Consider the following 26673-nt stretch of genomic DNA (forward strand, 5'->3'; position numbering starts at 1 on the left):
CCTTCTCCCAGCATGAAGGGGAAGTGGCAGCCAGAAGGGACCCTTCCCCGGCACCCCCAGGACACCTTCCCCAGGGTTGGGGGGAGCCCACAGACCCCTCCACCGTCCTCCTGCCCCCCCAGAGTGTCCCAGGCCACTCAGCAGTGGGTCACACTGGGGCACACCCAGGGGTGCATCACCCCCCCTGCAGTGATGCACCCCGGAGGTCTCCAGCCAGGGGTCCTCACCTTGTCTTCTGGCCCCCAGTGGATGCGGGGCTCCCCTTCAAGGCCCCCCCCCCCGGTGTTGCAGCCCCCCCGGGAGAGTGGAGGCCCCCTGGGGCCGGATGGGGTTTGGTGAGCAGGCCAGTGGGCGAGGGCAGGGCTCCGTGCCTCAGTTTCCCCATTGATAGACCAGAGGTTGGTGCCGGGGTTTTGGTGGGCACAGGGGCATTGCGGGGCTGGCTTTTCCCCTGTTGCGGGGTGCTGCTGGGGACCCCCGCAGAGCGGAGCCCCATGTCCCTCCTGCCCTGGCTGTGCCATGCCGTGCCAAGCCGAGCCCAAGCAAGCTGTGCCACCAGACAGAGCCATGCCCCTGTGCCAGCCCCGCAGACTCGGGGAACACCCCCAGCCCCCCTGTAACCTCACTCCTCTGAGCACCCTTATTGCCTTTAGGGGAAACCTGCACCCAAGGGCACCCCTGTCCTTTTGGGCCACCCCCAAACTTTTGGGACACCCCTATCCTCACAGTTTTCAGTTGCTTGTCAGTCTTAGGGGTACTCCACACTTTTGGGGGACCTCTCTTACCTGGGGGCACCTGTGCAATTGTAGGGCACCATTATACCCCTGGGGCGTCACCACAGATCCAAGTACATTCCTATTCCCTGCGGATACTTCCAAAGTTTTGGGCAGCCCCCCAGCTCCAGGGCACCCTCACAGCCCCCCTAGGGTGTCCCCACTCCCTGGGGGCACCCCACCCTTTTGGAGCACTGTAACCCTGGAATCATCCAGTTTGCAGGACACTCTTTACCCCTGTGTGCACCCCCATATCCCTGAAGCATTCAATTGTTGTGCAGACCCCCACACTCTTGGGCACAGGCACTACATACTGGGACACCCCTATATCCCTGCGGGCACCCCACACTTTTGGGGACCCCCTGTACCCCAGGAGCAGCTCATATCCTTGGGGGAGCCCTACACTTTGGGGGACCCTCTTACTGCAGGCGCACCCCATATCCCTGGGGGCACCCCACACTTTTGGGGACCCCCATACCCCAGGCGCACCCCATATCCCTGGGCCACCCCCCAACTGGGGGGACCACCCCCACCCCTCCAGGGTACTCCTCTGCCCGTGCCCCACCACATTTAGAGGCACCCCCGGCGCACCCTCCTTTCACCCCCCCCCCCCCATTCCCCCTCCCGCCCCCACCCGCGCCCCGGTGGGCGGGGCATCCCGTGACGTCACGCGGGGGCGGTCCGGGCGCGCGTGCGCCGCCGGCCTGCCGGCTCCGCCGCGGCCGGAAGTGACGCGCGGGCGCGAGAGCGGAAGCGGCGGCGCAGGCTCGGGCGGGTCCCCGGTGCGCGCAGCGGGCTCGGCTCCCTCCGGCCTCGGCGCCCTGAGAGCCGCTCCCCTCCCCGGCACCGACATGATCCTGCTCGAGGTCAACAACCGCATCATCGAGGAGACCCTCACGCTCAAGTTCGAGGGCGCGGCCGCCGGGTAGGGACGGCGGGGGGGGGCCGGGCCGGGCCTGACCGGGGCGGGGACGGGGGCGGCGGGGCCGGGCCGGGCCGGAGCCGCGGACTTGAGGGAGGGGCAGGGGGTGTTGGCTGGCGGGGCAGGGCTGTGCCAGGCGCCCGGGCAGAGGGAAGGGCCCGGCGGGTGGTGCCGGTGTAGGATGGGGCTGAGTGGGGCTGGGGGGGAGCGCCGAGGCAGGATGGGGACCGGGGGATGGAGGGACTGGGCTGGGAGGGGTGGTGACAAGGCAGGACGCGGGCTTGGAGAATGGAGGGGTGGCACTGGGGTAGGACGAGGGTCTGGGGAGTGAGGAGGGCAAAGGTGGGACAGGGTGGGGGCTGGCGGGGTGGAAGGGCTGAGAGGAGGATCGGTGCTGGACGAGGGTGGTCTGGGCGGGGGTAACTGAGCTGGGGGCGGTGGGGTTGATCAGAACTTGGGCAGAGTGAAGGCCTGGGGGATGAGGGAGCAAAGTCGGACAGCAAAATTGGAGAGGAGAGCAGGGCTTAGCTGGGTGGTTAGTGCTAGGGCAGTGTGGAGGCCTGGGGGAGGAGGAAGGAGCTGGGGGGAAGGTGTTGGAGATCGCAGTGTTGAGGCGGGGTGAAGGAGTGGAGCTGGAGGAGCGAGCCAGGGCAAGGAGAGAGTTGGGAAGGGGGGAAGGTGGATTTGCAGGGATGTTTGCTTTGCGTAAAGCAGCCTTCATCAGAACGGGCACAGCGTGGTGCCAACGCCAGTACAGAACGTGTGGGGGAAGCTGAGGAACAGGAAGCCTGTGTGTGGAGCCGTGGCCTCAGCTTTTTGCTTTGGGGGTGGGGAGCATATTCCAGCCTCCCCCCCTCTGCTTTCCCAAGCAGGAGGGGTGCAGGCCCATCAGTCTGCCACGGCCCCTGGTGCCAGCCTGGTGGGTGTTCTGGCCTTGGGGGGACTGATTTGCACTTGCATCTCTGTCTGGAACAGTTCAGTCCCTGGGGAGCCAGTGATTATTTTACTGTGAGTGTTGCACCAGGGCTGTTAAGGTGCTTATTTGAGCACAGCCTAGCTTAGAAGAGAGTCCCTTCGTATAAACGCCCTTAACTGCTGCTGAGCTACCTGTGGGCTTGCTGTGCTGTCTGCACCGGGCACCTTTGTACGGAGACAAAGCCTTGAGAAGCAAAGCATGGTGGTGTTATCTCTGGGGTGGAGCCTGCCCTGGCGCCTCAAAGAGCAGGGCCCAGGCTGCTCTGGGAAGGGACCCCCAGGCAGGTGCCTTTATCTGTGTCACCTTTTTCTCCAGTGGTTTTTGAAGCTCTCAGCCTTTTGTGTACAGAACTTTGACAGAGGCCATTTCCTCTGCTTTCCCCTCTCAGTTGACTTCTTGTTCAGGTTGTGGGTTTTGGTTTTTTTATAAAATAACCTCACAGGCTGCACTGCCTGGCGGGATAGCCAAGCTGCTTGCAGGCTTTTTATTCTTCTTGAGCCTGATCGTTTAATGCAACAAGTTTACCCAGAGCACAGGCACTGCACTGGGAAGAGAGAGCTCCCGGGTGACTGCTATGGTGTTGCTGCATCCATTAGAAAATATTACATGTATGGAGGTAAACAGTGTGTGTCAAAACCAATCATTCATCACAAGTCCATACTGAGGCACTCTTCCTGCTGGAGAGAGAAGAATGTGCATGGATCCCTGTGTTGGTGTAAATGTGGAGGTGTCAGTCTGTGGGTTTAAACACACCTTGAAACCCCAACTCTGTGTGACCAGAGCTGGGGTTGCTCGCTCTGCACCAGCCTTCAGGCCCCCGAAGTTTCCGTTTCACTGTACAACGAAGCCTCCTCACTTCTGCATCAGCACACTTGCCTGGCATACTGATTGTTCCTAGATCAATTTGTAGTGCGGCTGGTGGTGCTCTGCTTCTGCCTTTTACTCATCTACAGCATGTTCTTTTCTTTAGATGTGCCTTGAGTGTGTTGCTGAAGGAGAGGAAGTTATTTACTTCTGCATTTTCTTCTGTGCTTGTGCTGGGGCCCTCCTGTTCAGGCAAGCGCAGGGTGGAGACAAAGGTCTGAGATGTGCGGGGAGGTGTATATTTTTTTCTCTTGGTTTCAAGTCTTTTAGGGTATGGGTGTTATGCAGTGTTTATTCACATGAAATTTTTTTCCCTCCAGCCACAGTTCTGGGGTCACTCCTGTGGTACTGAGCCTGAAGGCAGGAGGGAATTTCCTGTATTTCACTATTTTGGTGATGGTTTTCCCAAGGTGTGTCTAGGGGACAGACACAGGACAGTCGGGACAAGGTCAGGCCTTGAGGGATTCAGTGACTGGGAGGAGTGAGTCTGGACACTCGGACAGAGTTGGGTTTGCATTATTTGCTCTAAACCAAGAGTGAGGCAGATGCAATGCACAGATTTGTCTGTAGTGGTTGTCTCGGAGCCAGGTGTGCCCGATGGCTTCAGCACCAGCCTGGGAGTTGGGCAGGGCAGGGCTTGTTTCCAAATCCTTTGCCAGAGACTTGTTCTGTGACGTGGGCTGTGTCGCTCCCTTCTGCTTCCCGTGGCCACACTGGCCATGATTCAGCAGGCTCCTGCAGAGCTTTCCTGGGCCATCAGGTGAGAGACACTTCATATTTCACTCTGTCATATAGAACTAGGTCACATTTAGAAGTTGGAGCTAATAACTGTTTGTAACATTATTGCTGTATATTATATGTCGAAATCCGCTCTGTGTGGAGGTCACATCAGCTGTCTTTGGAGTTCCCGGTGTAGAAGGTGCCTTGGCAGGGCTGCAGACAGAGATCAGCACTCGATGTAGGGCCTAACCTGTGTCTGAGTCCTCCCTTGACAAGATCCTTGGCGCTTGGCAGCATCCACCAGTAAATAGGGTAATTCCAAATTTAGTTTGTTTTTGTGGGCAAAACATGGAAATCTCACCTCCTTGGACAGCTACATTGAACGGTATTTAGATCAAGGTGGTGACAGGTAATGGACTTCAACGCATCTGATTTTAATTTATTGAACATTGTAATTTCTTGTTTTAAACCAATCACATTTTTAAATAAAGGCCTACAGCTACCAGAATCTGTTGAAATAACTTGAATTAGGAATTTGCTGCTGAAACTTTCAAGCATCAGACTGCTGCAGTGGGGGAATACCTGGTCAGTATCTGGGAGAAAGCGTGTGAAATGAGGCAGCTTGTGAGCTTTTGTAGGTGTCAAGAGAATAAACTGTTCCATAAGCTTTTCACTAATTCGTTTGGGCTTGAGAAGTTCCCTGGAAGCTGGAGTCACACTCAGGTTTTCCCATTTCTGACAGAAATGCAGTGTGAGGGAATGAGCTCTACCAGTTGGAAGATTTTGTTTCTCATCATTGCTTCTCTCTGCTAACTGTACAGACAGGAAAAAAAAACCCACAAACCATTTAAGTGTAAAACATTTTGATGATTGTCTTCTGTGTCTGGTGAATACTCATTCTGTTTAACACACAGGGAGGAACCGCCTCCCAAAACTGATTTGCTATCCAGTTTTGTCCAGCTCTAATTTAACTGACCCCAGTGAAAGTGGCTCAGGGCTTCATTCACAGGGTTTGGTTTTTCAGCCGTACATAGCTTGCCCTAAATCACCAGTAAATTAATCATCTATCTCAAATTGTTACTTGGTATTTGCCCACTGTGCAAAAGAAAACAAATTTGCATAGCTGGGGAACAGCATGCCTTTCCCCTTGGTTGGGGGTGAAGGGAAGAGAATCTCAAATTAAATTGTTGGTTTCTTTACAGCCTTTAGTAGGTACAAATCTGCAGGGCTTCTTGACTAGTAGCTATATAGGAAAACAGCTGAAGCTTGAACTTCCCTGATGTAGAGCGGTTCCTGTGAGTTGGTTGGAGAGCTGGGCTGAAGTTGCACCCGTGTGCTTTATGCTATTTCCCATCTGCGGTTGCTTTGGTGCTCGTCAACTGCAGAGCTGAGTGCTGGGTGAAACCGGGTAGCTTGAACTTTGTGATGTGATGTGCGAAGTGAGCTCATCGTGGAGAGACTGAGGAGTATCTGGAGGCTGTCGGTCAAGCTGGGAGGGTAGAGGAGCTTTGGGTCCTGCTGGACACCACTGAGAAACTCCCCGCAGGAGTGGCTGTGGCGATCTGTGGCTCCAGTGCTTCAGAGGAGCAAAACGGCCCCACTGAAAACAGAGGTTGTTCCTCTGCCACCCCCTCCTTCTTGCTGACACAGGCATTTCTGTGGCTTCAGGGGAAATGGGATTGGGGAAGTGACCTAGGTTAAAATTAAATAGGCAAAACTGGGTATTTTTAGCCCAAATGAGTTTCCTCATCCCATTCATTGTGCGAAGGCTGCTCACCATGGTGCAGTCAAGGAGCTGGGATCAGGTCTCCCTCCTTCAGGAGCAGTGGCAGGTGCTGGCTCAGCGTCCTCGCAAGCCCAGCCTGGAGCCGCACATCTTCCCCTGCACGATCTCACCTGCTGAAACTCGATCTGCCTGACTGAGGAGTGCTTGGGCCCTGCCGCTGTCAGAAAGCAGTACCCTTGGGTTCGGCGTGGCACGGGCAGCTCTAGTGGTGAACCTTGGCTGTCTGCATTGACCGAGCGTGCTATAGGTGTTTGAGCGCGACTCCTGGACTGCCACAGCACACCTGGCTTCAACCACCGGGGAAGGTGACTTTGCATTAATGGTGGACCTTGAACCACCTCTGCTTGGAACTAGGCAGTGCTCTGCTTTCGAGCAATAGCGCAGGGAACAGGAGGGAAGAGCAGCCTGGATCTGCAAAGTGTTAGGCTTTTGCAGGTTGTTCTGTCATTGCTCCAGCCTCAGTTTTCATGTCTGCTGCCCCAGAGGGGCCTGCTCCGTATTATCCTCTGAGAATGGTTCTCACTGCAGCCACCGGTGCTTGACACCAGAGAAAAGTAGGTATTGGTCGTTGTACTAAAGAAACACAGTGAATGGTGTGTGCAAAAAGAGGCTCTTCCCCGAGACCTGCCGCAGCACTGGATCACTCCGGCGGGGAACTGCAGGCTGCCTGCCCGCAGCTGGAACGGAGGTGCTCAGGGCAAAGGCTCGGCTGGAAGCGGAGCTGCCTGTACCTGTGTGCTGCAGGACTGGCCCGTGCTTTGTCCACTGAGAATTCCAGCACCTTCTAACCAGCCATCCTCCTCCAGACTGCCCTGCCTGCTGCGAGGGAAGAAGCTCGAGCGCAGAGGGGTCACCTAACGGAGAGGGGAGAGTGAGCTCGTGTGGGGGCTGCCATACACTGCTTGGCATTGCTCTGACAGAGCACTCCCCCTCAACTTCGTGGTGGGTATGCTGCCAGAGCTATGGGAGCCCTTTGCTTTCATACACTCCCGCAGCTTACACAGAGTAGCTTTTGTTAGCTGAGCAGGGCCCAGGAGTGGAGGAACTGTTCAGATAATTTTAGACATTGCTCATAATTTTTTTATTGGGGTGACCTGTCTGTAGCGAGAGCCTGCAGTCTGTCACTGTATCTGGCTCTCTATCTCCAAACTGTGTGTTAACTCCGGTGATCTGAAAGCTCTGCTCAGAGCTTTAAGCTTTGAAATATACCCCCTTTCTTTTTTTTTTTTTCCCTCTCCTCTGGGGCAAGAAATGAGAATATCTGCATGCCTGCAGCTTTTAAAATAATTGCCATCCTCCTTTATTGGGTACAGGCGTTAACTGTGATGTGGGAGATGCTTCAATACGGTTGTCAGCCAAGTTTGCATTTAGGTCTGTTTAATACAGAAGATGAGGGCTCTGTATAATTACAGTCTTCGTTCTTCTGTTCTTAAATTTGTTGTAACATATGGCTAAGAGCCTCCGTGGCCTGAGAATGAAGCGGGGAAGTTTGGAATTTGTCCGAGTCAAAATTAAGGAAATGCTGTCAGAAAAAAAGATTTGCTGTTGCTCTTAAGTGCTTGCTGGCGTCTCTCCACGGGCACTGTGGCTCTTCATGGATGTTCTGCCGGGGTGAAAAATCTGATTTGGAGCTGGCTCTGTATTAGATAGACAGAGAGTAGGAGCCATTTGGAGATGAATAGGAGGAATGTGGGCAAGAAAGCTTAAAACCTGTCAGGGTCTTTTATTGTTACAAGCAGAGGGCAGATGGGATTTGGTGTGGATTTGACTTCAAACCTGATAAGTGTTATCAGAAAATGGACTGCTGTTGCTGCTTGGAACAGCCGCCATTTTAGCGTCTGAGTTCAGGCAGGGTTTTGCAGAAAGGTCTGGTCTTGGATTAGGTGTTTAGTGCAGAGGAGCCATTTCAGTTACTCCTGGTATGAGCTAGTTCTGATGTCAATTCGGGGCAGAGGGTAGCAAACAGGGAAAGGTTGCTGGAGGAGGTTATGGTTCAGGTAGTGGTGGGGGTAAGGAGCTTGCAGGGGTCCTGGCAGCTCCGCCTTGGGAGCGGATGGGCTGTACAGTCTGAAATCCTCCAAGACTAAGCCTGGCTATGCTGGTTCTCAGAAACTTGAATCTGGGTGGAAGTGAGCCCCAAACAAGCTCTCAACTGCCCAGAGCCCCGCTTCAAAGTAAAATTCGAAAAGGATGCCTGGGATTTACAGTCACTCTGCACCAAGCTGCTGAACTGCCAATTCTCACCATGAGTGTGGATGGATCTCATCACGGAGGCAGGGGACACTGGAGCGTGCTAGACCAGGCAGAGCTCTTTGGGATCACACCACTAATCTGACAGTAACTGGTACCCACCCTGCAGCAGCACAGCCCCAGTCCCAGGCCTGCTGTGCATCCCCTGCATCCTCACCTGTGTGAGAGCAGGATGGGCTGGCAGGGCTAAATGGGGAGAGGACGTGCTGTGCCTCCGCAGGGTGTTCAGCATGTCCCTGCTGCTGCTATTTCGGTTGGTGGAAGTTGGGGTTGGTGGGAGGTCGAGGGGAAGCGATTGTGTGTGTGCGAGCTGTGGTACCATTGCTCATCTGGAAGCCGCAGGAGGCTGAAGGTAAGAGCTCCTCTCTCTTCTGCCTGGGGACTTTTTGATGGGGGAACAACAATTCGGGTAGCAAAAGGGGTGATTTTTATGTTGTAGAAACGTTTTAAGTAGCCAGGATAGTTTTGGTGAGGTGAGCCAGAGAAATAAATAGAAGCACTTTAGACTTTGGGGTTGTAAGGCTGCTGAACTGTGAAGAACTAAGAGAGCTCACTTCGCTCCCAGCCACGCTTCTGATACCCTTCCCTGTCCTCCCCTGGGCTGGGCCAGGCCTGGGTTAGTTAAGTGTGTGCCAGGCGAGGTAGAAAAACCACCCTGCGGTAGATGACAGGGCCTGGCGTGTCTGTGAGGAGCTCTGTATGCGGCTCACGTGAGCGCTCGCTTCACTGAGGCTGTTCCGGGAAGCGGTTGAATATGCAGCACCCAAAGTTCTGCCCAGTTACCTGCTTTTTCCTTAAATATCTCCTCTCCTCGCCATCCCCAAGTAGAAGAACCGAATCACTTGGGAAATCAGTGTTAAAACAACTTCTCTAAGAAATCCATGCTTGCAGGATGAAACATTCGGAAATGGGGCCGTGTCAGCTGTAAGCTTTTGTGTGCAGAACAAAGGCTGTTGTGCAGAGCCATTAACTGACTTTGGTTATGTAGTCTCACGCTGCTTCTTAAATAATGTGGTGAGTGATCTTCCTGCCATCCCCTGGGGTACTGGGCAAGCGAGCAGGGAATTGTCCTTCCTTGGCAAAACCACTCCAGCGTGCTGGCTGTCAGTTGCTTCCCTGGGTGGCTCACAGGGAGGTGCTGGGTATGGAGGCTCTGCTGGGAGCTGGGACTCTGGGAGGCATCAGCTCCGTGTGCGTGGGGAATGGGGTTTGAACGGTGTAACTCTGAGAAGACAGAATAGAGGTTTAAGGATGCGTCCTCTTTAATATTCCTAACTCTCATGTGCCTGACTGCTATCTTTAAGGCTTCCTACGTAGGTTTCTTTTTTTATAAAAATTTATACTGCCATCTACACTGATTCTCAAGTCTGAGTGTGGTGCTCTAAAAGAAGAATACGTCTGCATCGACTGACCAAGTGGCATCAGTGGGATTTTCTTTCATCTCTGCTCTGAGCAGTCCTCACTGCGCAGAGGTGACTTGGATGCGGCTTGAGGAATTGCTCCCCTTTCCAAGCACCGGAGTTGAACATGCAGCCAGCAATGCCCTGTGAGCCTCCATCTCAGGCCCATCTGGGAGGGGAAGATGAGAGCGAGAGAGGTCGCAGGTAGTTGGCACAGCTTTTAAACTAAAGGACCTGCCTTGGGTGCACTCGCACTGCTTCTTTCAAGTAGGTGGTTTTTATCTTCAGCGATGCAGCACAAAAGACGGAGCCTCTCCAACCTTCCGACAGAAAGGACTGTTGCTTTTCACAACTAATAACTTTCAAGAAGTAGCGACACTTCATTGTTTCCACTTAAGATCTGTGGCCGGGGGTTAATTCCTCCCTTTCCACCCGAGTAAAATGTTGTTGACCTGGTGCATGGTGCAGGATCGTTGCTGTTCAGTGCCTTGGTCTCCCTGCATTGCCCAACTGAAGTTTGAGCACATCGTGGTCATTCCTGGCTTCCAGGAGTGAGACTGTCTGCAGAAAAGCTGATGGAAGAGCAGTACTTTGTGCTGGGGAAGAAAAAAAATCATTAAAACCTTTCCAGAGTATGCTGAGGGAAAGTTGATACCGAGTCATCGCTTCCCCCACCTTTCTCTGTGTATGTACCGAGGTGTAGCCGGTACCCAGCAGCATACCTGTGTGTGGACAGAGCAAGTTCTGGAAAAAAGGTTGAAGTTGGTCTCTGGACAGCGGCAGCATAGTTGAGACTACAAGGCTGCCCTCGATAAGCTGGCTTTAGTTTGGGTAGTTATTTCAGTATGTTGGTTCAGATGGATACGTAAAAACTGTTTTAGAGGCTAGATTTCTGTTAGCAGCAGTATTAGCCTGTGCTCTGTTTAATATCAGCCGCTTTTGAAAAATAAGTGAAGATACGTTGTGAAACAGCAGTAGCAGACTGGCATTTTTATCCTGTTCTCATTTTCCACCCCTGCTCTCAGCTGTGGAGGTACCTTTGCATTGCTCCCTGTTGGAGAATGACCTATTAATACCTGTCCTCTCAGAGCTGCCAAAGCAGTTACGCAGTGCCAGTCCCAACAAAATCACTTTTCAGAAGCGATTAGATCTTTCACGGGATCCTAGTCTTCGACAGATCTTGGACAAACTGGCAGACAGGATTTGTTAAGATGCTGTTAAATCTCCATACCCACAGTGTAAGACGTGATGTGCCTTTGGCTTGCAAGGTGCTTTTGTTGCTGATCAGGGATCCGAAAGACCACTCTGGGAAGTGTTACAGCAAACTCAGATCTACAGTTTTTCCTGCAGAGGTAGCTGGCATCGTGTTGGGGTATTTTGGAAGGTATGTGGTGAGACAGGTTGAAACGCACATCTGGAAAGTTTCCTTCTGTGGTTTGTTCCTAGCCCTGAACATGGAGAAGGGGTCTTCTCTGCGGGCGAGTTCAGAGAACGCGTTTGCAGAGCTGCTGTTGATGAAGAAGGGGGCACTGCATCAGAAAGGATGCTCAGACTTTGAGTCCCTTCCATGAACTGGTATTGCAGCCTCAGTCCCTAAACCTGTATCGTAGCGGTTCCGTACAAAGAATGCGCTTGTTAAAAGAGACTCCTTAGTAGCTTTCTCAGACATTTCTAACTGTAAATCTGTGATCTCAAAATCTATTAATAAACTACAAATAATAACAATCTCTGCCAGCTTCAAAGCCTATTTTATATCATCTGGGGTAAAACTGGTGCTTATAAGAGCGGGGAGAGGTCTAAGATCTCTTGTTGAAGGTTATCTGCTAGTTGAACAGCAGGAGATAGAAGGGTTTTCAGGTAGAGCTGCTTATGAGAAATAAGGCATTGGAGATTAATCCTCTTTCCTTCACAGCTTGGAGGCTGCTGTTTGAGTTCTCATTTACCTCCTTTGTTGTCTTTGCTTTTTAGAAATAAACCAGAGGCAGTAGAAGTGACGTTCGCAGGTAAGCTCCACAGCTTTCTTGGCTTCTCTGGAAAAAAGGGCTGGCTCGGTCTGCCCACAGTTACACCTGGTGTGCTCAAATTCACCCAGCACTACTGCAGGGGGGAGGAGAGCCATGCAGGGGCGGATGGTGTGGACACCCTGCAGCGTCCTCAGAGCTGGGGCTTTGTTGGCTGCCCCACTGTTTTCGCTGTCTGTCCACCTTCCCTGGGACTTTCCCCACAGCAGCGAGTTCAGTGGTGACAGCGCTTTGTTTGGTGTGTGCGTGCTACGTGGCTCTTCCCTTTTACCTCACCTGTTCTCCAGTCCTGCCCCTGATGCTGCTTGTTGTTAGGTCTTTAGCACCATCTGGTTTGGGTTGTTAGAAAGCTGGCTCAGGGTGACAGGCAAGATGAATTCATTGCGTGAAGTTTGCTCTCCAGGATGAGAAGTGCCAAGGAAGTTCAAGTGTTCATTCAGCAACTGATTTTTTTGCTTCTGTTATCAAGAATCTGTGTAAGCTGCAGAGCTCCATGGGGAAGTGGAGCTTGCTAGCTAGCTGGAGGGTTGCCTTTCCCTGCCTCCTGCCCTCCCTGCCTGTTCTGTAGTGAAGTGGAAGCTGTCTCAGCAGGCAGCGGCTGAGCTGCCTTTGCTGGCAGAGATGTTTTCTCCTCCAGGCTGCAGCTCTGGCCCGGTGGGCATGTCAGTCACTTTGTGCTGGCTATCCAGAAGGCTCCTGTCTCTGCATGTTTGTATTCTTGTGCATTGAACACAAGCAGATTTGCCAGGGGTGCTAAATGACACTAGACTACAGCTTTCTGTGATGGACAGGCATTGAAACTGCTTCAGGCCTTTGAATGATAACAGGTCTCCTTACATGACATTACCACTTTTCTTAATTATGGATTTCTTTCTTGGTGTATGTGTGAGGGCTGGAGCAGGGGGAGTGTTGCTTTATGCAGTTCCTAGAACATGTAGGGAAAACCTTCCTCAGAAATAGAAACTGGTTCCTGTTCCCTCACGTTTCTGTTGCTTGCTTCATAGACTTCGATGGAGTCCTTTATCATATTTCAAACCCTAATGGAGACAAGACAAAAGTGATGGTCAGTATTTCTCTGAAATTCTACAAAGAACTCCAGGAACACGGTGCTGATGAGGTGAGTGAGCATCTCTGGGCCTTGAGCCTATAAATACTGTTAGCATGGGCAGTGTCCTTGCAATGTTGATGGATCTAACCTCTAACCCTTAGAGAACCATCTGTGCTCTCATCTCATGCTGGTCAAAGGAGCAGCCCTGTGCCAACCCAGAGCCCCACTTTGCTGGAAGACATGGCAAAGTGTGTTCACACTCTCCCATGAATAAGAAGTTATCGTGTACGGCCCTATAGCCTGAAAGGCAAAAGGCACTGCTAATTTTGAAAGTCCAAATGAGAGAAAGGCCTGACCATATAGAAGTAGTTTCCCTGACTGATGTGCTGAGCCCACGAGTGAAGGAAGGCACCAAGACAAATCCGGAGTCCCATGGCACTGCTCTTTTGACTCTAACCGCACTTGAGAGCAAGTGATGGGCTCCTGCTGTGTGTGCAGACCGGTTCCCTTTTTGCTGCTGCTGTGTGAAGCAGCAGGTTCAGTTCCTGTTGAATGGGCCGGGGCTTCAGAGGGCCATTTATGGTAGAAAGAAGGAGCCTCTCTGAGCTGTGGTTGGGCGGCGAGGCAGGAAGTGTGACTCAGTTCCTGAGTCAGTTTTCAAATCTCCGTGTGGTAGCAAATGGGGTTCACCCAAGGCTCTTCAGCAGGCTTTTGCCCCTGGGTGTCTGTCCTTGGAGGAAAACAAGGAAACTGCTCCATGAGTTTATTGTGAGTCTGGTGAGAAACATGTGATTTGAATACAAAGTGAATTCCTATGACTTGCTGCAAGACCTGCCAAAGTCAGAATAAATATGACTGAGTATCCTGCTTTCCTGGTTCATGTATGCAGAGCTTTCTAGGAGCGGCACTACCCGCTGCTGAAGGTACTGCTGCTGGCAAACAAGAGTCAGGCAGCCCAAATGGTGGAGCCCTCCCAGCATGTTTAGCAAGGACCAGTACGGTGTGTGATCCCAAGAGAACCACTGTGGTGGGCGAGCGGCTGACACCACTGTTCACCAGCCGCCACTGCGGTGGTGGTGGAAGGCAGCTTCCCAAGCTTTTAGAGGAAAATGGGATCTCTGCAGGACTGCCTTGGGAGTGCTGATTAAATAGAAATTACACTTCTAAATCACCAGTTAGCAAACTGTTGCTTTCTGTGCTTCCCTGAAGATGATAGAGCTTGTTTCTGCTCCGTCTTTGGTGAAACCCCACTGTAAGGAGCACAAAGTGGGGTTCATCTTTCTAGGCCACTGCAGGGAGGCAGGCAGGCTCTCTGCTGAGAGGTGCTTTTGGCATGCAGACAGCCCGTGCATCCTCTCTGCCTGGTAGTGGGTGTCATCCCAGGAGGGCCAGTTCTGTCACAGCGTTGTTGTGTTCTTCTCTGTGAAATACCTCCTGTTCCCGGCCCCCTCATTGACACAGAGCTATGGCTCAGTTGAAAATTGCCATTGATGTAAAATTCAGCAGTGATTATGTTTGAAGAAAGGTTTTTGCTGTGCTGTAGGCGTCTGCTTCTGGGAGGCATCCAAGCTGCCTGGCAGACTCCTCTCCATCCCCATCTGTGCCATAGGTTGAGACAGGACAGGCGGTCACCCGGCCATGTTGCTCCTGACCCCTGCTCTGAACTTGCCTTCCCATGAAGAGAGGGATAGGGCACGCTTTGCATCAGCCTTTGAATGGGAAGAAGGGTTGTAGCCCTCAGATCTGTTGTGTTAAGTTCTGCTGACAGTTCTCCTTTGAAGATGTGAGGTGTATGGAAGGGGTTCTCTTCCACGCACAAGTTCAAGACTAGCAAGAACTTAAAAAAGTTCCAGTTTTGAGTCCTGTCCTGCAGTGCATTCCCTGTCAGTGGGGTTCAAGGAGCTCTGCCTAGAGCAGGAGCAGCCAATAAAACTAGAAGCTGATTACTTAATATTTGTCCAATTTCACTTAGACTAGAGGGAGGCAGATGCTGTAATTTGATACTTCTAAATGGAGACTGAACATGGCCTGGGCTGTGCAGGAGGAAACAACTCTGATAGCTCTTGCTCTCAATGTTTAATCTCTTTCCTAGGTATTGAAGAAAGTCTATGGAAACTACTTGGTAAATCCTGAATCAGGTAACCCTGCGATAACATTTACACTCTGTGTGTGTGAATGCGATTCCAAAATTACTTAAGTTGCCTCAGAAATGCTCAAATGAGGGCTGCGCTTCAGGAGCTTGATATCTGGGGCTCTCTGTACAATGAGTTTAAAAGGTGGCTTGGGTACGTCAGGGCTGAAGTAGCTTGCAGCACAAGCTGTAATTCTTGATGCAGCCCTCCTCTGGGAAGCCTCCGTTCCTCACAGTTGGGGTCTTTGTTCTTCTCAAAGACGCTTTGAGACACAGGAAAACCATGGTTACCTGTGACAGCATCTCTTCCTACTCACTGCAGAAACTTGGGAGCAGCTCAGCCAGCACGTGTGTCTGGGAGCTCAGGAAGGAGCCCCAGGAGCGTTGCCATGGCCACGCACCAAGGTCAGGCGTGGCTTCTGGTGATGCTTGGAGTGGGAAGAACTCACACCTGGGGCTTCTGGGGGGGCTTAAGACAAAGGTGGGACTGTAGGTGTCTCTTTCTGGAAAATGTGTCTGGCTTCATTAAGGCCGTGCATAATTATTAAGGTTAGTGGCTGTCCCTCCCCAGGTTACAATGTCTCTTTGCTGTACGACCTGGAGAACCTTCCCGCAGACAAGGATGCTATCGTGCACCAAGCCGGCATGTTGAAGCGCAACTGCTTTGCTTCAGTGTTTGAGAAGTATTTCAAATTCCAGGAAGAGGGCAAAGAAGGAGAAAAAAGAGCTGTCATCCACTACAGGGACGATGAGACAATGTAAGTGTTCAAACCAAGCAGCACAGGGAGTCAGACAGCTGTCCGTATGCTCTCTGATCCTGCGCATAGCTGTAGGTTGTGGTGGCAAGTCAGGAAATCCTCCTGCTCCATACTTTGGCAAGGTAATAAGGGCCTGTCTTAGGCTGTCAGAAATAGCCAGTGAGGGTAATGCTTATCCCTCGGGCTGCAGGGATGTTACACAAGAGTCTCTGTTAGTGGTAGCACTTGTGGCTGCATGCAGAAGAGGAACTGGCCACTCCCAACAGAAATGTTTTGCTCCCTGTAAATACTGTCTCGAGGGAGGGGAAATTTTCAGCAGTTGGCCTGTGAATGGTTATTGTATCTACTTGACCTTGTCATGCAGTTTCTCTCTCATCCAGTTGTACTTCTTAGCTCCCATTCACAGCTGGTTTTTCCTCTCTCGCCCACCTGCAGGTACGTTGAGGCAAAAAAGGACCGTGTCACAGTTGTGTTCAGCACGGTATTTAAGGATGACGATGACGTGGTGATCGGAAAGGTGTTTATGCAGGTATGGAAACTGAATTACAGGGAGAGGGTCTGGTCCTCGATTCAGATGCCTTCTTGCTTGAAGCAGTGTTGCTAAACAAGCAGATGTTAGGCTAAAGCGAGCTCATGGGCAGTTTAATGCACGTAAATCCTTTGCAAGGCTCCAGGCTGCACTGAGATGGAAGAACTGCATTAATAGGCATAGACGGTATATTTTTTTAATCCAGGCTCTTGCACTGGCATCTTTACTGTCAATTGTTCATATGGACAATCAAATATATTACGTGTTACAGATGAGAAACACCACGATGAATACCAGTGTCCACTCTGAGGCCCTGCAGTGCAGCTAGCTGTGGTGTAGGGGTCACCAGCCAGCTGAGGAGCTGGTGGGGAGGCTGTAGAGGAAGGAGGAGTGAGACGATGTGCCGTGCCTGGGATAGTGCTGAGAGTTGTCTTCACCTCAAAGTTTGTTCCTGCTAATGTTCAAATGCTGCAGAGGGACTCAGCAGCTCAGTGTGGCTGCTCTCACATGCCATGATGGCTACCCTTTGCAACTGCCATTTAGCCAGGAAGCATTCAGAGGCCCATAGTAAACATTTTGCATGTCTGTTAGCAACTGTGTGCAGCCTATGGAGGTGGAAACATTTGTTTATAGCTGAGGAAGGCTCAGTGCATGCTGATACGTGTGTTCATCCATGGTGTTGGCCCACCTAGCTCACCTTGTGTTTGCTGAAGCACCTGGGGAGCCTCCTGCACAGGCATGGCCATGGAGCAGGGCCCTGCAGGGTGTTCCAGGGATAGAGGGGCTTTAGCCCATCCATTCAGGGGTGCCAGGCCGTGCTGCTGACAGGCTCACGGACAGCAAGTTACTGGCCCAGTTTGCTGGATACCAGTTTACCTGTGTTGGGGGTCATTAGAACAGGGCCTGTTGTGATGGGAGTCTTACCTTGCAGCTCTGCTCTCAGTGTTCTTTAACTACAAGCAGGGCATCTGCTCTGGATTTGAGTTTTTCCCCACCAGCATATCCCACAGCCTGGAATTCAGCTTTTAAAACAGAGGCGGGAGGTGAATAAAACAGAGTTTGTGAGGCTCCTGGGGAGGTGGCAGAGCTTCAAGTCAGTGTCTGTCCCAGAGTCTCCATGTCCCAAGTTCTTGGATTTTACAACAACAAACCCCGCTCCTGCCCAGCCACAAGAATTTCCACTCTGAGTCACACTGGTTCCTTCCCTCCAGCTATTGCTCTTGCATAACGCAGCCCAGTCAGGCATGGTGGTTGCTCATCTGGGCTCTCATGGAGAAAATCTGACCATTAACTAACCAGTGAAGCTGTGTGAACGATTTCACCCTCTGGCATAAGCAGGCAGAAGTGCAAGCTAAGCATTTCATTAAGGAAAACCCAACTAACGTCTTGCTTCTCTGAGAGGGGCACAGATGCTCCTCCCCTTCTCAGGGTGAGCTGTGCTCAGAAAGGAGGAGAGGCTAATGGTGGCTGGTGATGTGTAGGTTGGGCTGGGGTTCAGTGAGGCAGAGGGGAGGCTGCCTTGCCTTGGGGCAGGAGAATGGCGTCTGGACTTTCCCAGCCCTGTGTATGCAGAGCCAGTTCATTTCATGTGAGGTGGGGGTCATGCTGCTATCAGAGAGGTTCCCTGGCAGAAGGGATCTCCCTGCCTGGAAGTATGGTCTCAAGGTGTAGAGAAGTGTTAGGAGGAGCAGGCTTCACACATGAGCTTCAAACCTCATAGATACTTCTTTATGCCTGGGCAAAAACTCCCTAGGGGGAGATGCTTTCTCAAACAGCAGAGCCTTTACGCTAAGTGCGATGGAGATCTCACAGCCCTTTCTGAGAATTTCCTTTCCTTCGGGGTGATGGGTGCTGCCCACTTTCACTGAAAGCATTGATGGTGTTGACTTTTGGGCAGGAGCTGTCGTGTCTCATGTGCCTGCTCAGATTGAGGTATCCCTTCCACAAAACACCCATGGCAGGAAGTGTGACACTGAAAGCCACCCCAGCTGAGGGGCTGTGCTAGGGCCGCATGTGAACCTGAGACAGCCAGGCATTTTGGTCTGGTTTTGCTGGGAAAAAGGATTGTATTCCAGAGATTTGGCCTGATGGACTCAGCCCATTCAGGGAAAGCTGGGAAACCTGCTCAGTTGCCTTGTGGGAGTGGGGAAAACCCTATTTGCTTTCCCAGTGTGTTGCTGGAGTGTCACAGTGGGACTCACCTTCGCTTTGTCTTGTTCAGGAGTTCAAGGAGGGTCGCCGGGCCAGTCACACAGCCCCACAGGTGCTCTTCAGCCACAGGGAGCCACCCTTGGAGCTGAAAGACACAGACGCAGCCGTTGGCGACAATATCGGCTACATCACCTTTGGTAAGCAGGCAGCTCAGGCCTGGGGATGCTTGGGGATGTGCTGTGTTCCTGCTGCTGCATGAAAAACAAAAAGGAATTCACCTTCCCTGAGTGTTCAGGTGGGGCTGAAGGGACTCTGTGTTGTCTGCCTCCTTTGGTGTGTCCCTTTGCTGTATCAGCTCACCTCAGCTCTGCTGTGGGCAAGAAGGCGTGGAAGTGGACAGTGAGCCATTTAGTGTCTGCCTGCAAAATAAGTTCAGCACCTGGGAGCAAGGGAAGGGAGGCTTTGCTGTGATATTGTGGAAACTGGAGGTTTCTTGTGGGGAGGTTTCAAGTGAGTGTATTTGAAGTTTGTCCAGCTGCAGGCACCTGTGTAGTGCTTGACCAGCAGAGGCAATCAGAGAGCAGGAGCAGGGCAGCAAGTTCTTCTCCAGCTCTTCTTTGCTCTGGACCAAACACCTCCATCTCTGATGAGCCACTTTTCCCTGCCTGCAGAGGTGCTGGCCAGCAGAGTCATCGCTTCCTCCTGCACAGCAATGCTGAGGGCTGAGCTGAGGAGTCCAAACCCTGACCTGTTCAGAGGGAAAGGTCTCTCCCAGAGAAATTGAGGGTCATGGTTGGATGTGCCATTAGGGTCTCTCGAGCTGGCATTTCTGCAGTTTGGAGCTCAGAGTTGGAGCACAGACACTGCAGGGGAAGGTGAAGTTAGCACTGCCCTCCTCCCATGCTGGGAATGGTGCCTTGAGGTTAGGGAACCTCGTCAGCTATGGGAGGGCTGTTTAAGGGCAGCTCTGGGACAGCGAGTGAGACTTCATTCTTGTTGAGACGAGATTGCCCTGTTATCTGATCTGACAGTCCCAGGTGAGATCATCACCCAGACAAAAAGGTCTTTCAGCCCTTGGATCTGGGATGCTTAGCACAGCACCAGCCTGTGGAAAGAGCGAGCCCCAGGGCCCCTGCCGTGACCAAGTCTGGCTCTGTCACAGGGCCGGTAAGCTACCAGGCAGGGGTCCACAACTGATCTCCAGATCAAAGGGCAGACTGGATCTTGAAATCAGTTAAGCAGCCTGGCCGACCTTGTCTGCCTCCCAGCTCTCTCCTCCGTTTTCTCCTCCCAAGCACTGAAGTAGCGTCATGCAGTTTTCTACAGTGCCGTCATCTCTGGGCACTTGGCCTTGCCTGCGTCCTCCCGAGTGCACAGCTGTGTCCAGGCTGGTGCGGGAGACATGCGAAAGTGCTGCTGAGCCCCATGTTTAAAATCACAAGTGCTTGGGAGTTATTAATATGTCACCCTCTTCTTTCAGTGCTGTTCCCCCGTCACACCAATGCTGCTGCCAGAGACAACACCATAAACCTGATCCACACATTCCGGGACTACCTGCACTATCACATCAAGTGCTCGAAGGTACTGAGGGGACGGGGCTGGGGGATACAGGGTAGCTTCAGCCCTAGTGTTGCCCTCCCCAGTCATGCAGTGGTGCAAGTGATGCATCATCACCTTCTCCCTGCTCTTTGGATGCTTCCCATCCTACTAGTGAAGAAGGATTTTTCCCTTTTGGATCTGGTTTCCTTTCTTCCAGGGAACAGAAATGAGGGTAACTGTCAGAGACCTGGCTTTGACCAGGGCTCAGGCAGCAATTTTCACTGTTGCCTCCTGAAGTCCCCTCAGCATTGTGGCTGTGCCTAGCTAGGCGCTTTCCCAACAAGGAGCGGAAAGACAGCTCCTACCCCATGTGCTGAAGTCTCAGCTATGAAGACAGGATCTTGACATGTCCCCATTTTGTCCTATTGAAACGCAGGCCTATATTCACACACGTATGAGGGCAAAAACATCGGATTTCCTCAAGGTGCTGAACCGTGCCCGTCCAGACGCAGAGAAAAAAGAAATGAAAACAATCACGTGAGTAGCAAAGGGGGTCTCGGCTCTGTGGACTTCTCTGCTAGCCATGAGCTTGCTCCTTCTCAGCTTGGCATACTCCTGTTCGGGGAGGACTGGGGTGCTGTGAGGGTGACCAGACCAGGGCCTGATGTGCTGGCACCCCATCTGAGAGAGAAAAGGGGTGTTTCATAGTGAGGTGCTCACCTAGGTGCCTTGAGGTGAAAGACTGGATCAGGGTGTGTTGGTCTCCCAGGACCCCTGTGCTCCCTCCACCACACTTGCTTACTGCCTCGTGTGTCCTTCGCAGGAGCTGGGTCTCTGGCAGACCCTGTGCTGGCAGGTCCTTTGTGACAGAAGGCTCGTACATGGCGCTGTGAGCCCTGGTGTCTCCATTGTCCCCCTCCCCGAGCCTGTGGTGGTATTCATGGGGCTTTTCCCATGTTGTATTAAAGCTGGCTGATGGGCTCTGGGGGCAGCTCCAGCTCATGGGAGAGAGTGGCCAGGTCCTTCCCGGGGGTTTGTGGGTGCTGGAGCAGGTTCCTGCTGCCCGGTGTGTCTGCAGCTCCTCAGAGCCCCTGGCTGCCCTTGGTCAGCAGACGGCTGGGGCCAGGAGCACTCCTGGGCCACCACGGTGGCTGGCTGACTCCCTCTTGTGAGTAAAGCAGCCCAGAGCAAAGTGTGTGGAGAGCAGTTCCATGAACATGTTTCCCTCAGGTCCTTTACCCTCTGCTGATCCCAGAGCCCCTTGCTGTCCTTTTTCTGTGCATCCTGGCATGTCCCCCGTGCGTTCTGCTCTGGGGCAGTGGGCTTGCCCCCTTTGTGAAAGCCACCCCCTCCCCACAGCCCTGTGACGTGGTTTTGCACCCACAAACGCCTGTGAGCTCTGAACCAGCAGTGCCTGGCTTTGAGCTCAGTGCAAGCGTGTGCCCCACCAAAAGCCCCGTAGCCACCCTGGGGCACCCCAGAACAGTGCTGGGGGCTGTGCTGACCTCTCTCTGCATCCTTTCAGGGGGAAGACGTTCACAACCCGTTAACGCCAGGGTCACTGAGGCTGCCGTGGAGGATGAAGGTTGGGGCACTTGCTACCTGATAATCGTAGCTTTTAATGTTGCACCTCTGTGGGCTCATAAGGAATTCAAGCAATCGGGGTCTGTTTGTACGACAGTTTGGGGAGTAATCTGCAGAAACGAGCTGTGCTTGCGAGGACTCGATCGTTCCAAGAAACAAAACCTTAATTCCAGTTTGATTGACTTAATTTCTTTTCTTTTTTAATTTTTTTTTTTCTTTTCAAGCTGTTTCGCTTTGCAATATGTTACCGGAAATAAGTTGCAGTATTTCTTATGAGAATAATGCAATATTAACTTGTTTTCTTCTGAGTATTTGAGTTCAAAACTCCTGTATCTGAAGAAATACTGTTGGGGTTCATTAATAAAGGAGATCTTTCTATCTTAAGGGGCTGTGGGGCTTTGGCTTGTCAATGCATATGGCCTTGCCCTGGAAGGGGTGGTTGGAGTCACAGGCACAAGGGGGATAATTACTGTATCCCAGAGCAAATTACTTCTGGTGATCTCTGTCTTGGGGCTGAAGTGGGGGTGAACAGCCTCTTGTGTTAGGGAACTCCTGGACTGCACAGAGCTGGATTCTCCTACCCTCAGTTAGCAATCTGCACCCTTCCCTCCTACCAGACCCTCTCATTCCCCCTAACAGGGAGGGCTAGGAGGGGGATGGCTGCCTCCACCCAGACCAGCATAAAACCATCTGCCATTGATCCTCAGGCCATGGTTGGATGTTGGGGAGATGCCTGAGGAGGGAGGGAGCACAGCTCCCCAGGTCCTCTTCCCCCCACCAAGCAGAGTGGATGGCATCCAGTTAAGTGAAATAATTTATATAATTAAAAGACATTTTCATACAAAACCCCAGGCTTGGCCCCCAGATGGTGAGGGCAAAGCAGGGCAGGCTGGAAAATTACAAAGCACGCACTGGAGAAGGGTGGTGAAACCCATCTCCCTCCTCCCTCTGTACATGAGCCAGCGGGCAGAGCCAGGACACCGTCCCTCAGCACTGCTCCTAGCGATCAGGGCGCTGGACGCAGAAGACTTTGGCTTGGTGGTCGCCAGAGGTTGTTACCACAATGGAGGCATCCCTGGGGGGAGACAGGGCTCAGAGATGGGGCTGGGGGCTTTGGGCATCCCTCACCCAATGCCCCTGGCCCAGCTCTGATCTGCCCTGCTCCCCCTTGAGACCCTCAACTCTCCACCTGGACCTGGGTCTGTCCCCCTACCTTGGGACCAGACCCCAGGGGCACCCAAAAGAAAGGCAGCTCATGATTCAAGTTTCTGAGGCTGGAGGCCCCTGCTGCCCCTGCTCCCTCCACCCAGCAGGAAAGGGGTGTAGGGCTTCCCCCCTCACTTGTTGACGGCGAAGTCAAGGATTTCGGCTGAGTGCCCTCGGTACTCGCTGATCATCTTCCCAGAGCGGGCGTCCCAGAGCCGCACAGCCCCATCCAGGCTGCAGGTGTACACCACGGCCGAGCTCTCCTCCCACAGCAACTGCACGATCCCTGACTGCGGCAGGGGGAGGCCACAGGGTGAGCACTGGGGACCCCCAGCAAGTCTCAGCTCCCCCTGCATGCCACACCCCCACACACCCCCCCCCCAGTGTCATCTGCCATCCCCACAGCTGCCAGCCCCCAGGGCCAAGCTCTAGGGCACATCCTCTGTGCAGGAGCTGCGGCTGCCTTTGAGGAAGCCCAGGGTGCCGAGGGAGAAGCACAAATTGGGAACTGGCCCCAGGAAAGCCCCGGGGCTCCAAGGGAGGTCTCGGATAGGTCCAAGGACCCCCCTAGGCCTAGGAATAGGGGGTAGGGCAGTACCTCATGTTGGCACTTATGCCTCAAGCTCTGTGTGGAGAGGTCATAGATAGCCAGCGTCCCGTCCAGGTAGCCCACAGCGGCCAGTGGCATCCTGCAGAGAGGTGAACAGGCATTACACAGGCTTGGGGGGAGCAGGGATGGAAGCGTGTGAAGAATCAAGGTTGAAGGCAAACTCTTTGCTGAGGGCTACAGCGTATTGAGAAGATAAGGGACAACCCAATGGCCGGAGCCATGAAACACCCCGATCAGGAAACCCAACAGGACAGCGAGAGTCAGCAACCAGCCCGAGGTTCGTGAGGGAGAAGACAACGTTCTGGTAGGAAAGATCCCCAGCAGCCGGGTCTGGAGGGTATCCCAGCCAGATAGTGGTCCATCAGGCTAGCCCAGAAACCTGTTGCAGGGAGGATCAAGCAGCTGGTGTCCCTTGTCCTCTGTGTCACACCCACATGACCCAGGATCTCAACAGCCAGCTGGGGAGGATGGAGGCAAGAGGAACGCGGCAGAACGAGTGCGAGGGATGGAAATGGATCCGTTTGTAACAACCCATATAAGATCTAGCACCGAAGAGGGGCTGTCCCCACACTCACACGTTGCAAAAGCCCAGCGACTCCACTGAGTTGGACTCTGCCTCCTCACCCTCGCCGGCAGGGGCCTTGGGGGCCATGCTCTCCATCTTGAACACGCACACCACCTGGGGGGAGGGAGGCTGACTAGTCCCCGAGGGGAGGGGAAGGGGACCCCCAGTCACACACCGAGGTCCCCTTCCTTACCCGGAATCGAGCCTTATACCCCCTGGACACTAAGGCCTGACCCCAAAACCTCAGCTCCTCGGAGTAAACAAGGGGGGGGAACTTCCTTCTACCAGCCCAGCGGGACCACCCAGCTACAGGTCTCACCGGTAGCTGGGAGGAAGCCGTTGTGTTGGCCAAGGGCGCCTCCTGCTGGTTGCCAGTGGCCACCACAGGCTGCTCGGGGCCAGCAGAGCCCCGAACCACCCAGAGACACAGGCCTGGCACAGGACAGGGGCTTGGGAGGCCGGTCCCCCTGGGATCCTGGCTCTTCCCCCACCCACACGGACCCACCTTGCCCGTGGCAGAGTTGACCAGCTTGGCGTGACAGTCCACAGAGCCCGTCATGATCAAACTGCCATCCTGGTTGCTGGCCACACACGTCAAGGGGTCCTGGTGGCCATCCTGGCCTGGAGGGCGAGCAGGAGAGGCGTGAGCTCCATGCGTCCTCCCTGCGGAGATCTGCTGGGCCTCGAAACCCACGCCCCCTGCAGCCTCCACCTTGGCCAGCTCTGCCAGCACTCCAGTGGCAAGGAGCACCCCCTGGCCTCGGAAGGTGCCACCTTGCCACCTGCACAGAGGTCAGAGCCCACTGGAAGGGGCGGTTGCCCAGCTAGGGAGCACCCCAGGTGATTATCCTCTTCCCTACCTTTCAGGACATGCAGCGAGGTTCCCTGCTTCAGGTCCCAGATGCGCATGGTCCCGTCCTCGTACCCCACCACCGCTCGCTTCCCTGGGTGAGACAGGGCCAAGCGGATAGAGCCAGAGATCCCCTCGTCCCTCCACCTCCTGCTCAGCACAGACTGGCAGAAGCAGGAGAGCAGATGGGGGCAGCGGGATCTGTCACAGAGTTGGTGACACTCCCAACCCCAAAGTCTCACCATCAGGCAGGATCCTGCCACATGTGGCTGGACACGCAGGGCCCTGGAAGGTTTTGCAGTCTCCACTGGGGATCTTCCACATCCAGGAGTTGCCATCAGCTGTGCCCGCCAGAAGGACATGGGCTTGAGGGTGCCACTCCATCCACTGGGCAGAGAGGGACACGCAGCGTCACGGGGGTGCTGTCCCTCCCCGCCACCCAGCTGAGTGCCGGCTGCTGGCCCACCAGCTCCCCACTGCACTAGGGGTCCCACCGCTCACCTCCAAGTCCCCCACCTCGAAGGACCACACTTCTTCCTTGGTGTCCACCCGCCACACTTTGATAAGCCCAGACATGTCACCCGTGGCCACAAACACAGAATCGTGACTGAAGCCAGCACATGTGACCGAATCCTTGTGTCCTAGAGACATCAGGCGATAGAGACTGCTCAGACCAAGCTATGGAGGATGGTCAGGAGCCCAGCTCCAGCCGAGCGTCGGCTGGGGAACAGCGTGTCTGGAGAGACACGGCTGAGAGGGGACACAGCCACTCACTTGGACAGCCTTGAGCACCTCACCTGAGCATTCGAACAGGAGCTCTCCGTCGCTCACACGCCACACAAAGGCCTTGTCATCCTCCCCACCTGTCACCGCCAACGTGTTGGTCTTGGGGTCGAGGCTCACGCAGAAAACAGAAGCTTCACAGAAGAGTAAAGAAAGGCTACATGGCTCAGACACCACTCACACCCCACCTGATGCTCCCAGGGGATCCAAACCCCACACAGCACTGGGTCTGGACAGGATGTCAGTGAGCTGAATTCCTGACCCAAACCAGTGAGAATCCATTCTTTCCATGGGGAAAGAGCAGCACAGGCTGTCTGCCAAGCTCAGGGCGAGCTGCCATGGTAGGAGGCTCAAAGGGCTTCTCTACCTGAGTAGAAACGATCCCAACCCAAGGCAGCCCTGAGTCGTGATGGCTGTCACAGGAATGGCTGAGAGATGGCAGCCTGGTAAGGACCCACTGCACCCCGTCACCCTGGAAAAAGCCAGGGTGGAAGCAGGCCCTGAGGGGGACTCCAGCTGCTGCTGCCCGTGCTCACCGCTCACCCGAGTGGAGGGAGAACGTGACCTCACTGTCGTCCTGCGCCTCCATGCCATCCTCCACCCCCTCGTCATCCTCTGTCTCCCAAGCCTCAGCGTCGGGCTCTTCCGCCCCCTCATCGTCAAAGTCCACGTCCTCCATCTCGTCAGCCAGGTCATCTGCAGAGGGCGAAGGTCAGGACGCGGCCCGCCGCTTGCCGGGCTCGGCCCTTCCAGAGCAGGCGGCTACGGGCACGGGGGGACCTCGGGGTCCCCCGGGGACGGGGCAGCGGGAGGTATGCGCGATCCCGTGACCGGCGCGGCCAGGAGACCCGAAGCAGAGGAGCCGCAAAGGAACGGGGCGCGACGCGGGGAGAGGCCGCACCCCCGGGGGAAAACGGGCCGGGACCCGCGGCCGGGCCTGGTGCTGGGGCGGGGCCGGGGCGGGCCCGGTGCCCCGGCGGGAGGCCGGAGCCCCCGCAGGCCCTGCCTAGTGCGCGGCGCGGGGCGCCCCGTCTCACCCGGCCCGGGCGGGCCCAGCTCCACCACCTCGATGATCTCCTCGTCGCCATGGAAGCCCAGCGCCCCCGGGCCCTCGGCGGGCTCCATGCCGGCCTGCCCGCGCGCCCCACCCCGCCGCCGCCGCTTCCGCCGCTGGCCCCGCCCCAGCCAATCCCCGCCCGCCACCCTC

The 26673-nt window shown here is 54.1% G+C and overlaps 2 protein-coding genes across 2 annotated transcripts; one reads left to right on the forward strand and one right to left on the reverse strand.

Moving 5' to 3' along the window:
* Window positions 1–1520: 1520 nt before the first annotated feature.
* On the forward strand, window positions 1521–21836 carry ARPC2 (actin related protein 2/3 complex subunit 2). Its single transcript, XM_074828852.1, has 10 exons — window positions 1521–1698; window positions 11660–11694; window positions 12717–12829; window positions 14853–14898; window positions 15463–15649; window positions 16085–16178; window positions 18400–18526; window positions 19810–19910; window positions 20305–20405; window positions 21394–21836. Exons 1-10 carry the CDS (start codon window positions 1625–1627, stop codon window positions 21416–21418), a joined length of 903 nt encoding a protein of 300 aa, XP_074684953.1. The 5' UTR covers window positions 1521–1624; the 3' UTR covers window positions 21419–21836.
* On the reverse strand, window positions 21626–26625 carry AAMP (angio associated migratory cell protein). Its single transcript, XM_074828851.1, has 11 exons — window positions 26504–26625; window positions 26010–26162; window positions 25481–25600; window positions 25185–25324; window positions 24926–25070; window positions 24694–24777; window positions 24339–24454; window positions 23844–23947; window positions 23257–23347; window positions 22794–22948; window positions 21626–22527 (listed from the first exon to the last, which is right to left on the reverse strand). Exons 1-11 carry the CDS (start codon window positions 26589–26591, stop codon window positions 22452–22454), a joined length of 1272 nt encoding a protein of 423 aa, XP_074684952.1. The 5' UTR covers window positions 26592–26625; the 3' UTR covers window positions 21626–22451.
* Window positions 26626–26673: the final 48 nt, after the last annotated feature.

The sequence above is a fragment of the Strix aluco genome, chromosome 6, assembly GCF_031877795.1.
Source record: "Strix aluco isolate bStrAlu1 chromosome 6, bStrAlu1.hap1, whole genome shotgun sequence".
In the NCBI taxonomy this organism is placed as follows: domain Eukaryota; kingdom Metazoa; phylum Chordata; class Aves; order Strigiformes; family Strigidae; genus Strix; species Strix aluco.

Bases quoted from the DNA above. Each gene is read 5' to 3' on its own strand.
- ARPC2 (XM_074828852.1), top strand. From the start codon at position 1,625: ATGATCCTGCTCGAGGTCAACAACCGCATCATCGAGGAGACCCTCACG. The intron at 1,699-11,659 runs GTAGGGACGGCG...TTTGCTTTTTAG, and splicing joins TTCGAGGGCGCGGCCGCCGG to AAATAAACCAGAGGCAGTAG. The intron at 12,830-14,852 runs GTGAGTGAGCAT...TCTCTTTCCTAG, and splicing joins AGGAACACGGTGCTGATGAG to GTATTGAAGAAAGTCTATGG.
- AAMP (XM_074828851.1), bottom strand. From the start codon at position 26,591: ATGGAGCCCGCCGAGGGCCCGGGGGCGCTGGGCTTCCATGGCGACGAG. The intron at 25,325-25,480 runs GTGAGGTGCTCA...TGATGTCTCTAG, and splicing joins GCTCCTGTTCGAATGCTCAG to GACACAAGGATTCGGTCACA. The intron at 24,778-24,925 runs GTGAGACTTTGG...TGTCTCACCCAG, and splicing joins TGGCAGGATCCTGCCTGATG to GGAAGCGAGCGGTGGTGGGG.